The 12,233-nt window shown below is 46.2% G+C and overlaps 1 protein-coding gene across 2 annotated transcripts in view; it reads right to left on the bottom strand.

Moving 5' to 3' along the window:
* Positions 1 to 6,504: 6,504 nt before the first annotated feature.
* The window catches only part of LOC117397969 (bone morphogenetic protein 1), a 41,810-nt gene continuing 36,081 nt past the window's right edge, over positions 6,505 to 12,233 (bottom strand). For both annotated transcript variants that reach the window (XM_059013589.1, XM_059013590.1), the window contains exons 15-20: positions 10,688 to 10,868; positions 10,436 to 10,561; positions 9,832 to 9,959; positions 8,568 to 8,781; positions 7,977 to 8,227; positions 6,505 to 6,925 (exon numbers count right to left, since the gene is read on the bottom strand). In XM_059013589.1, coding sequence (XP_058869572.1) covers positions 6,791 to 6,925; positions 7,977 to 8,227; positions 8,568 to 8,781; positions 9,832 to 9,959; positions 10,436 to 10,561; positions 10,688 to 10,868 — 1,035 coding nt within the window. In that variant the 3' untranslated portion in view covers positions 6,505 to 6,790. The remainder of the gene's footprint in view (positions 6,926 to 7,976; positions 8,228 to 8,567; positions 8,782 to 9,831; positions 9,960 to 10,435; positions 10,562 to 10,687; positions 10,869 to 12,233) is intronic.

Below are 12,233 nucleotides of genomic sequence, written 5' to 3'. Positions count from 1 at the left end.
ATCCCCACATCTCTGTAATCAAATCCTCCTTCTACCACCTCTGAAACATCTCAAAGGTCCGTCCCTACCTTTCCCTCCCCGATGCAGAGATACTCTGTCATGCATTCATTTCCTCTCGACTCGCTGCTAGGATCCTTACCAGATGTAAAAAACGTGATCCCATCACCCCTCGTCTTGCCCAGCTGCACTGGCTACCTGTAAAGTTCAGGATTACTTTCAAAACTCCTGCTCACCTACAATGCCCTTCATCACACAGGTCCCGAGTACCTCCTCAACCTGCTGACCCGCTGTGTCCCAGCCCTCAAGCTGAGGTCCTCCGACTCAGGCCTGCTTGTTATCCTCAAGCAAAAGTGCAGAACACTCTAAGAGAACGCTCATTTAGCTTCATGACTCCGACTCTCTGGAACTCTCTCCCAGCTTTGGTGCGTGACGCTCCCACCGTCGCTCGCTTCAAATCAGCTCTCAAGACCCGCCTGTTCTCTCTTGCTTTCCATGCTCTTCAAGCCTGATATCTGTTATTAGCTGTTGTCTAAATTGCTATTTCAGTATTCGTATGATCCTGTATGACACACTCATCCACAGTGTTTAGAATTCACATCCTAGCCTTGTATTTAATGTGCTATGCCTGTATTTAATGGATTTGCATTGTTTTGTACTGTTTGTATTTAATGTACTATGCCCTGTAGTTCACTGTATTTAATGTATTATGCATTGTTTTGTACTGTTTGTATTTAATGTACTATGCCCTGTATTTCACTGTATTTAATGTATTATGCATTGTTCCACACTATCTTGTAAAGCGCTTTGTGATGGTGGTCCACTATGAAAGGCGCTATATAAAATAAATATTGATTGCTTTAAATATACATTTAAAAACTGTGCTCAGGAAGAGTACAACGTGTGTGTTTTTCATGCAGGAACATGCGAGATCTACGAGGTGCTGGTAATCCACGGTAGAGAAGATTTACTGGAACTATTTCGGTAGCTGTTTGCTTTAACGGTGCTCACAACCAGTCATTCTGAATGAAGTAATTAGCTTTGATTATGCAGCTAGGCTTTCAGAAACGCAGTCTGTACAAAGAAAGCCCCATTACTTTTGACAAGGGGTTTTGTATTTTGGATGACCTTTCTGTGCATTAACTTCTCATGCTGCCGGGCGAGGAGTTATCAAGCGTTATATTTATATTTCTGTGTTCACTTTACTGCACTGAATGGGATCAGCAAGCTCCATTGAACCTAATCCATTAACCACTCCTCGAACATCTCTTCACCACAACATCATTCAATACCCGGGCTGAAATCCTGTTTCTTGTGCATTCTTTGTACAGGTTTCTATTGTTTCTGGAATTTGAAGTAGAACTGTATATTACTCTAATTGCCTTGCTATTTCATTTAACCTTTTAGAGTTGGATTTGAAGTCTAAAAAGAGGAGAGCAGACAAGTTAGCTGGAAATCATAAAATCAATCCGCTCCACCTATCCCTTCTGTGTCCAGTAATTATTCCATTAGCACCACAGTAACCCTTCCCTCCCTCCCAGTCCTTCAGCTTCAACAGCCACACTGCTTCTCACCCAGCCCCTCAGCTCTAACCATACTGCTTCCCTTCCTCCCAGCCCCTCAGCTCTAACCACACTGCTTCCCTTCCTCCCAGCCCCTCAGCTCTAACCACACTGCTTCCCTTCCTCCCAGCCCCTCAGCTCTAACCACACTGCTTCCCTTCCTCCCAGCCCCTCAGCTCTAACCACACTGCTTCCCTTCCTCCCAGTCCCTCAGCTCTAACCACACTGCTTCCCTTCCTCCCAGTCCCTCAGCTCTAACCACTGGATCACACTGCTTCCCTTCCTCCCAGCCCCTCAGCTCTAACCACTGGATCACACTGCTTCCCTTCCTCCCAGCCCTTAAGCTCTAACCACTGGATCACACTGCTTCCCTCCCTCCCAGCCCCTCAGCTCTAACCACACTGCTTCCCTTCCTCCCAGTCCCTCAGCTCTAACCACTGGATCACACTGCTTCCCTTCCTCCCAGTCCTTAAGCTCTAACCACTGGATCACACTGCTTCCCTTCCTCCCAGCCCTTAAGCTCTAACCACTGGATCACACTGCTTCCCTTCCTCCCAGTCCCTCAGCTCTAACCACTGGATCACACTGCTTCCCTTCCTCCCAGCCCTTAAGCTCTAACCACTGGATCACACTGCTTCCCTCCCTCCCAGTCCCTCAGCTCTAACCACCGGATCACACTGCTTCCCTTCCTCCCAGTCCCTCAGCTCTAACCACTGGGCCACACTGCTTCCCTTCCTCCCAGCCCCTCAGCTCTAACCACACTGCTTCCCTCCCTCCCAGTCCCTCAGCTCTAACCACTGGATCACACTGCTTCCCTTCCTCCCAGTCCCTCAGCTCCAACCACTGGGCCACGATGCTTCCCTTCCTCCCAGTCCCTCAGCTCCAACCACTGGGCCACGATGCTTCCCTTCCTCCCAGCCCCTCAGCTCTAACCACTGGGCCACACTGCTTCCCTTCCTCCCAGCCCCTCAGCTCTAACCACATTGTTCCCTTCCTCCCAGTCCCTCAGCTCTAACCACTAGGCCACACTGCTTCCCTTCCTCCCAGCCCCTCAGCTCTAACCACACTGCTTCCCTTCCTCCCAGTCCCTCAGCTCTAACCACTGGATCACACTGCTTCCTTTCCTCCCAGTCCTTCAGCTCTAACCACTGGGCCACACTGCTTCCCTTCCTCCCAGTTGATTGTCAGTTAGCCACCAGCTCATTTGCATATTAAGATATTAACCAATGCCTAATAATTAGTTACAGTGAATAAGGATTGTTTCTGTGGTTGAGCAACACGTCTGCCATAGACGTGAATAACAAACCTGAGGGTTTCAGATGACAAGGTAAGGCTTGAAACAGAGAAATCTGCTCTTGTTACAAAGGAGGACAAGGCAATATTCTCCGCAGGCAGCAAACGCATACAAATGTATCAGTTTAATATATAAAAAGACAAAAACAAACCCCCTGATATTTGTCTCAGGGTAGTGGCGCGTTCTTCCAGTGAAATTGTGCACAAAAACGTAATAGAATTTAGCAAACCGCCACCAAGTAATCGCAGTTAATTGACACAGTCAAGCTCAGTTTTAGTCTCCATCCTCAAGAAGGCATCCCGTCAGCCTGCAGCATCGAATCCCACTGTGATAGAAAAAAAAAGCTTTTCCAATCTACAGGAATGAAGACGGGTTGTTTTCTTACAGGGAGATACCCAGCTGAGCTGAGCTGCCCATCGCGTTATCTGGATAAATCTCTGCAGTGTTACAATAAGGAGGTGCCTCACAGTTTATCAAGTCCATGCTGGGTTTTGAAAGAGAAAGTGTCTCAACAGCAGGTGTAGTGGCTTGGCAAGCTCAGCCCAGTGGATTAAAACGGAGAGACGAGGGACGGATGTGAACCGTTTAACTAAAAAGGCAAGCTCTGAAAAGTACAGTATGTTTCATGCTGAAGTCAGTATTATTATTAATAGACTCTTAATGAAGGGGGGAATAATCTCAACGTGCTGTACGAAGCGCTGGGTTACAGAGGGAATATTTACCCAGCATTACAAGCCCAAGGGCAGGGTTTTCATTGAGGTCGCCTGGTGATTCTACTTGACAGTTTCCTTCATGCATTCACCCAACCGGGGGACCAGGGAACAGGGGCTCAGGGTGCAGAAGAGACAGGGTGACGGTGAAATACGACAGGAAGGAGCTGCAAAAACGTCTGGATGTGGAGAAGCGGATGGACGACAGCTTGGATGAGCTGTACCCAGGAAGGGAATCAGAGATGAAGTGAATATCGATGGCTTGATAGATCTGCAGAGCGACCAGGAGCGGGGACAGAAAACTGCAGGATATCCTTCATTCATGCAATAACAATACAGAGGCGTTTATCAACGAACTGATCCTAAAACTTCACCGTCTCTAGAAACAGGAAGCGCTTCACAACAACGGAATCGACCCCCAGCACTAGGGGGCAGAGTTCCTCAAAAACTCGCCCCTCATCCCTGTACATAGGCACAGACAGACTTCTGCAGTGCGCCAGAGCCAAAGTTGACCACATGATGCCAGTTCTGATCCGTTATTGGCTGAAAGTAAAAGTACAACATTCTTCCGATCTATTTGGATAACGTGTCACGTTGCTGGTCACTGTAAGTCGCCCTGGATAAGGGCTTTGTTAAGAAGAACATGCAATGCTATACTGCTATTACAGCTTCCGGTAGACACCTGCGATTTGTATTTTCTTTGATTGCATGATGTTAAATAAAATACCTAAAATTATGTCCATATAGGGTTTTTTTTTAAATGACGGTCTCAATCCTAAAATTCTAGGTGATGCTACTATGTTGGCCATAGCTGTATATGAAAAATATTATTCTGCAACCATATTTTTATACGATTGCTTTTGTAATTAACGTAAGGCGTGTTGTCTTGGCTCCGATAGAGACGGGGGGTGGGGGTCTGTCTAGCAGAACTTAAAAAAAAGTGTCTAACACACCAATGTGCATTCACAAGTAACATAGGCTGACAAATCTAATAATATTCAATTAGTTGATCGCCTGAATAAAATTTAAGAAAAATACAAAAAATACCAAGTTTTGAATGTTTTATTTGTATGTATTTATTCTAGGGTTGTACATTCACCCATTTGGAACAACTATCAGTTTCACATATAAAATAATAATAAAAAATATATATAACGCCTGATTGTGTATCTTGATCCTCAGTGTGTTATGGAACTGATAATAAAGAGTTTTGCCTCTCCGGAAACACATCCCAGATAACTGTGCTGAAGTCTCTTCCCAGCTTACCTGGGTTTCACTGGGTCCCATTTCACAAGGACTGTTCTAAGGAATATTTTGCTAAGGACTAGTTTTTTTAAAAAAAAAAAAATGTAATTTTGAAGTGCACAAATCCTTTTTAAACTGTTCTGGAGAAGTTTATTCTCATTTTGAAAAGCACGGTTTAATACTCCTTCAACAAAAGCCCTTACATTTTACTGTAGGAGATAAAATTCACGTGAAACAAACGAGTCAGTGTACGCAAAAGGTCACTGCCATGCAATGTCTTGAACAAAATATACTCTGTCCTACAACTTAGCACCGTTTTATTTCAACCCTGAAGTAGGAACAGCTGCATTTGATGCTACTGGAGAATTCTCCCACTGTTGTCACGGATTAGTGACAGGTTTTTTTTAAAAGCTACAGTGTCCCTCGATTAAACTGTTCACTATGCAACGGCCTTTTTTCGTAGTTTAGTTTTTCAGGAGTTCACTAAATACTTTATCACGCCTCATTAACAGACGTATTTGACTGGGGTTGTACATCGGAAAACACCGCGAAACCTGTTCATCACACAACAGGATTCGCCACTTTCTGATTCCGACCACAACCCGAAATGAAATTCAAATTTTAGAAGTTTTTTTTAAAAAACGTTTCTTTTGATATTACTGCTCAGCATCGTGAATATAACCCCTGCCACTGTGACTGGCAGGACGATTAAAAAAACAAAACACCACAAAAAACAAACAAACTGGCCTTTAAAAACAAGGTCTGTTACCTTTGTAAAGAAACCACTGCACCTACAAAGACAGTGGGAGGCTGTGAAGTAATAGGATAACGAATCATTTTCCCACTTGATTTTTTAACATCTAAAAACTGCAGAAAAATTAAGTGGGAAAATGTTTCGATAAATATCTAGCTGACAGGAACACCATTCCGAGACACTGCAGCTTTAGTTCCCGCCTTACACAATAAGCACTGGCGCCACCTAGTGGTCACCTACTGTTATTATAGCATTACCCAAATGAACAGGTTTGTTTCTACCCCCCAGTGGTTTGTAGCTCCAGCCCGTTGGCTGAATCATTGTGTGGAATCGGCATTGTGAGTGAGCTGCAGCTATAGACAAAAGCGTTTCATCACCCTATAGAATGAATTTTGCTTCATGAAGTCAAACGAAACCTGCTGAATAAGGTTACGCTAACATATTGAATTGCACACCGCTTTGGAGTTTTCCCCATATACTGAACGAAAAACTGACAAATTGAAAGATGCGACATTTCGATATCTAACATGAAATACTACTGTGCTGCGATTATGGCTTCCGGTAGACTTTTGTGAGATCGTTTTGCAAGTTCTTTGATTACGTGATGTTAAATCAATTTAAAAAGAAAAATCTAAATTAATGTTCATATAGTTTTAGTTTTATTATGACTCCATCCTAAAATTCTAGGTGATGCAGAACTTTTGGCCTCAGCTGTACACATTTACCAAGTGTTACCCCCCAGAGAGCAAGCATGAGGATGATAACGTTAGCCTTCCCTCCCCATGAGAAAAAAATAAAACCTCCAGTCATCTTCTGTCTTATTGATCCCACGGCGATCTTCATGTTTAAAGAAATACAAAAAAAAAAGAAAAATCACATAAAATCAAATCACATTACCCCCACCCCGACCCCCACCCCCACAAAGACACGAACACCCTCCCCTAACCCACCCCAATACTGAAAAAAAAAATTATTTAAAAATCCAGATCCGCTAACGCATGGCTTTGCTCCGCACAGTGTCCGGGTGCGGCCCGGCCGTGTCAGTCGTGGTGCGTCTTTCATTCATCCTGTGGTTCTTGGTGTTGGTTTTAATCCTCTGCTTTGTGACTGGAGGTTTCCGGGCCGCGGGCTTGCGCCTCGCCCCTCGTCTCGCTGGCACCCGGCGCTGCCCCGCCCTGGTTCCAGAGCCAACCTTGCCCCTCCCGCCCGCCCGCCCGGCCCCCAAGGGTCACTTCCGCAAGTTCAGAGTCTCCTGGAACTTGGTGCTGGTGAAACGCACGTGGAAACCCTTTTTGTTGATGGTGTCGTCCGAGTGGAACTTGACCACAATGGAGTCTCCTGTGGAGTAGATCTCTTCTGGAGGCTGGAAGAGACAGAAACAAATCAAACATGGTCTTGCTGTGAGACTAGAAGCAAGGGCTGCTTTGAGAGGAGTTCTCTTTCCTATACCACTAGAGCGCTCTGCAGTGCTGAGTGGAGTTCTCTTTCCTATACCACTAGAGGGCTCTGCAGTGCTGAGTGGAGTTCTCTTTCCTATACCACTAGAGGGCTCTGCAGTGTTGAGTGGAGTTCTCTTTCCTATACCACTAGAGGGCTCTGCAGTGTTGAATGGAGTTCTCATTCCTATACCACTAGAGGGCTCTGCAGTGCTGAGTGGAGTTCTCTTTCCTATACCACTAGAGGGCTCTGCAGTGTGGAGAGTGGAGTTCTCTTTCCTATACCACTAGAGGGCTCTGCAGTGCTGAGTGGAGTTCTCTTTCCTATACTGCTAGAGCGCTCTGCAGTGCTGAGTGGAGTTCTCTTTCCTATACTGCTAGAGCGCTCTGCAGTGTGGAGAGTGGAGTTCTCCTTCCTATACTACTAGGGTGCTCTGCAGTGCTGAGTGGAGCTCTCTTTCCTATACCACTAGAGCGCTCTGCAGTGTTGAGAGTGGAGTTCTCTTTCCTATACTACTAGAGCGCTCTGCAGTGTTGAGAGTGGAGTTCTCTTTCCTATACTACTAGAGCACTCTGCAGTGTTGAGAGTGGAGTTCTCTTTCCTATACTGCTAGAGCGCTCTGCAGTTTTGAGAGTGGAGTTCTCTTTCCTATACTGCTAGAGCGCTCTGCAGTTTTGAGAGTGGAGTTCTCTTTCCTATACTGCTAGAGCGCTCTGCAGTGTGGAGAGGGGAGTTCTCTTTCCTATACTGCTAGAGCGCTCTGCAGTTTTGAGAGTGGAGTTCTCTTTCCTATACTGCTAGAGCGCTCTGCAGTGTTGAGAGTGGAGTTCTCTTTCCTATACTGCTAGAGCTCTCTGCAGTTTTGAGTCAAGCTAATCTTTCCTATACTGCGCGAGCGGACTGCAGTTTTCCATTCCCTTTCCTACATCTCTATACAGCTCAGCAGTGTTGACAGATTGAAATAGAAGTTGGCTTACCCCTGATCCGCAGTAGCGGCCCAGCCTTGACGCATTGCTGTCAACGCCGTCGAAGAGCTCCATGTAGTCATAGCCGCAGTCCGCCTCCTCCTCGATCTCAAAGGTCTGGAAGATGAGCTCTACTCCGTAGCCCTCCTCAGCCGAGATCACCCACTGGCAGTCTGAGGCGCCGGGGTAGTTGTTATCTCCGAACTGGGCGTGCGAGTACAGGTCCTTGGTCTTCACCTCTGCTTTCATGCGCCCCCCGCACTCTGGACAACAGATAGAGTGGAACAAAGAGAACAAGGCTTTGTAAAGGGGGGGCTCTCAGTGGAGGTGTAAAGGGGGAGCTCTCAGTGGAGGTGTAAAGGGGGGGCTCTCAGTGGAGGTGTAAAGGGGGGGCTCTCAGTGGAGGTGTAAAGGGGGGGGCTCTCAGTGGAGGTGTAAAGGGGGGGGCTCTCAGTGGAGGTGTAAAGGGGGGGGCTCTCAGTGGAGGTGTAAAGGGGGGGGCTCTCAGTGGAGGTGTAAAGGGGGGGGCTCTCAGTGGAGGTGTAAAGGGGGGGGCTCTCAGTGGAGGTGTAAAGGGGGGGGCTCTCAGTTACACTGCGCTACCTGCCGTGTGCGAGGCCTCAAAGCCCTTCTTCTGCACGGAGTTGTCTGAAAAGAACTTGATAAACATCCTGTTGGCGGTGGAGACGACCGGCTCGGGTTTCTTGCTGCCGCAGAAGCGCCCCAGCACAGGGGCCTTGGCGTCACGGCCGTCGTACAGCTCAATGTGGTCGTACGCACACTCCTGGTGCGGCTCCATGTCCATCTCGTTGAAGGCCTGTAGGAGGGCGACGAAGAAGAGTTAAAAGGCAAAATAAACGCACTTTCGATACTTTTTCATTACATCCTTGAAAAACTTATTGGTTGACTTTCAGGAGAGGGGAACAAGCTAGCGTGGAGGACTGTGGCTTGTTTATTCATTTTCAGCTTGTGTTGCACAAGCTACTGGAGTACATAAAATATACAAGTTCAAAGCAACTGGTTTTCTGTTTGATCCATTTTCACAAAAGTTGTTACTGCTTGCCAAGTAACCCCCTCAGCACCACCAGACAACGGTAACACACTGACAAAGGAGCTCACTGCAGGCTCTGATTTATGCCTGTTTGCTTTGAAAGAATCAGTTCGATGCGTTGCATAGCCTTCTGTCTCAACCCCAAATCCACCTGCAGACTCACTGTGACCTACTTGCAATACTAAAAAGGTCAAATCGTTTCCGTTCAGTCAAACACTGTACTGCCACTCAGACTTTACATTGAACTACTACTGTTTGGTTATTTCAGTTCTGTGCTTTTTTAATACAAGGCGTTTTAGCTGGGGTGATAATGTACAATAGGGCGTATTCAATTTCAGTGAACTTAGAATACGAATTCACTTCACACAATTTCCTGTACATGTGAATTATTTAAACAAAATGAATTGCCCTAGTTCAAACAGCGGAGTGTAAAGGATATCAGGAAATCTATTGTATCCAGGCTAGTGCCTCTGTACTCTATTTTAGTGCGGTTCTGGGACTACTGATCCTAATGATGCCTTTTGCTAGTGTGCTCATGCATCAATGTCATTACCATGAGCCAGAGAAATGAACGACCAGCACAAAAAAACAACATGCACTATCCTTGCAGGCCAGGCAAAAGTGGACGTGCCCAAGTTAGCAGAAGCTTTTTTTTCCCCAAGTGCAGAAATCTATTTACTGGATTGTCCATCTATCATGACCAGTACCTGAGATTTGCCTAAAACTTTTATCTTCCTCCCTCCCCCCCCCCCCCCTGCCCCCGCCCCCACCCCCACCCCCACCCCCGATTCACGAGATGCAAGCGGAAGTACGTACAATTTTGATGCGGTGTCCCGGGGTGCTGGTGATAGCCCAGGTACACTCTTTCTTGCTGGGGTACTTGTCTGGCCAATTGGGGCTGGTAATGACCCCAAAGAAGCTGGTGACTTTGTGATCGCAGCCCGCTGTAAATATCGAGAAGGTTTTATACTCAGTCACTTCCAAACACTACAAACCCCCCAAACACACTCCGAAGCTACAAAGCACTACCATTTACATTTACAAAGTACCCAATGAGTACAGCTATGGCTACAAGTTTTGCATCACCATTCAGAATTCATTTATTTTGCTTCATGAAGTCCAAATGAAACCCACTGAATAATGTTACGTTAACACTGAATTACTGCTTTGTAGTTTCTCATATACTTAACCAAAAACTGACATTTAGACACTGTGAAAATCTAACATGAAAATACTGGACTACTATTATGGCTTCCGGTAGACTTCTGCGATATCATTTTGTAGTTTCTTTGATTGTTAAATAACGTTCATATCTTTTTTTTTTAAATTACGTCTCAATCCTAAAATTCTAGGTGATGCAAAAGTTTTGGCCACAGCTGTGGCTAGTGGATGTGTAAAGGAGGTATGAAGAGCCCAGTACCTTCTTTGCAGTCGTGCTTGTTGTCATGCAGCATGAAGCCACTGCGGCACTGGCAGGAGTAGCTGCCGAAGGTGTTCACACACTCGTGCTGGCAGCCCCCGTTGTCCTTCGAACACTCGTCTTTATCTGAAACCAAGAGAGTGGAGAAAAAACAGCCAACGGAGCTTTGTTTAGAATTAAACAAGCAAGCACAACTCCTTAAAAAGGCTTTGTAACGCTGTTTGTGCACTAGGACCTCTCTCTCCGATTCACCTGAGAAGAAGTGAGCCTTGAAGCCCTTCTTGGAGACGGTGTTGTCCGACTTGAACTCCAGACGCATGTTGTTGTACTGGGAGGTGATGACCTCCGGCTTCTCCGCCCCGCAGAACTTCCCGTGGAGCCTGGAGTCGGCTGAGAGCCCGCTGCGCACCTCCACGTAGTCATACTTGCACACCTGGGGAGGAGGAGGAGGAGGAGGAGGGGGTGGAGGAGGAGGGGGTAGAAAGCATTCCTTCAACACGACTCCACTCAATACAAAGTGTTCAGAAGCCATGCCAGGGGAAAATGAGCTGGAATGAATGGGTTTATTATACAGGGTGGCACAGAAAAAATGCTACGATGTGTCGTGGTTCCCCCCCCCCCCCCATTTCCTTGTGTTTGATAATTAAGTGAATACATTTTCTTTTCCTTTGTGTGTTTAGCACGATGTTTCCAATCGTTCTCAGAGGCTGTTACTGCAGTCGATTCACTTTTTCTTTTATTGTTTGATAAAGTCTATGTTTAAGATTATTCCCCCCCCCCCCCCATCTTGTAGTTCATGAGCTTCTGCCCTCGTTGACAGAGACGTATGAAGCACAGGCTCGATCAGCCACTGTCTTTATTGAAGAGCCAGCACCAACTCGCGGTCACCCGCTTTTAAGGTTTCCTTTGCTGGTAATACATGACTGTGCACTAGATGGCAGTGGTGCTTACGGATATTAAAAAAACAGCTTTGACTGATCTAGCCTTCATTACAGGACGTCTACAGCAGAAATGAAGAGCGGCTTCCAGAAAGACAACAAATATAGCAATTACAATACGAGCGGGGCGATTGCAAACGTCATAAAAAGGTACGGGGATAGAAACGGTCACACTAACTCAGGGCTTCCAAACCCCAGTCCTGGGGACACCCCCCCCCCTCAATTAAGAGAGGTCTAATTATTAGTTCTAGTAAGGGTTTAGTTAAGTAATCGAGAGCTCAGTTGGACACTGGGGTCCCCGAGGACTGGGTTTGGGAAGCTCTACTCTAACTATTGGCAGATCATATACAACACACAGCATGCCAGGTTTAACTCATTACAATTAACATACTGTACTGCAGACGTGTTCCAGAACGCTGAGCTCGGCGTTCCGGAATACCATTTACTTACTGTTGCTGCCTAGTGCTGCTAATTACTCCATTCAGTTTCAATGGGATATTGTTTTACCAGGATGCCCCCCCCCCCCCCCCCCAATTACAGTCAAACCCACTTCTAATCACTCCTGTTAATGAGAAACCATCGCTTATTATCATCACGTTAAAATGAGAATATAATGGGAGCCAATGGGGACTGAATATCACTTTGGGAAATGAAAGCATAATGTTAGAATGTTCACATCATTATTCTATCACTATTATTATAGTCATTTAGCAGACACTTTTATCCAAAGCGACTTACAGAGGCGAGGGGGTGAACTATGCTTCATCAACTGCTGCTGTTGCAGAGTCACTTCCAATAGCACCTCAGTTTTACGTCTCATCCACAGTGGCTAAGGAGCTGGGATTGAACTGGGAACCTCC

Source organism: Acipenser ruthenus, chromosome 46 (genome assembly GCF_902713425.1).
Source record: "Acipenser ruthenus chromosome 46, fAciRut3.2 maternal haplotype, whole genome shotgun sequence".
Classification (NCBI taxonomy): Eukaryota; Metazoa; Chordata; class Actinopteri; order Acipenseriformes; family Acipenseridae; genus Acipenser; species Acipenser ruthenus.
This window is presented reverse-complemented; position numbering and strand designations above follow the sequence as displayed.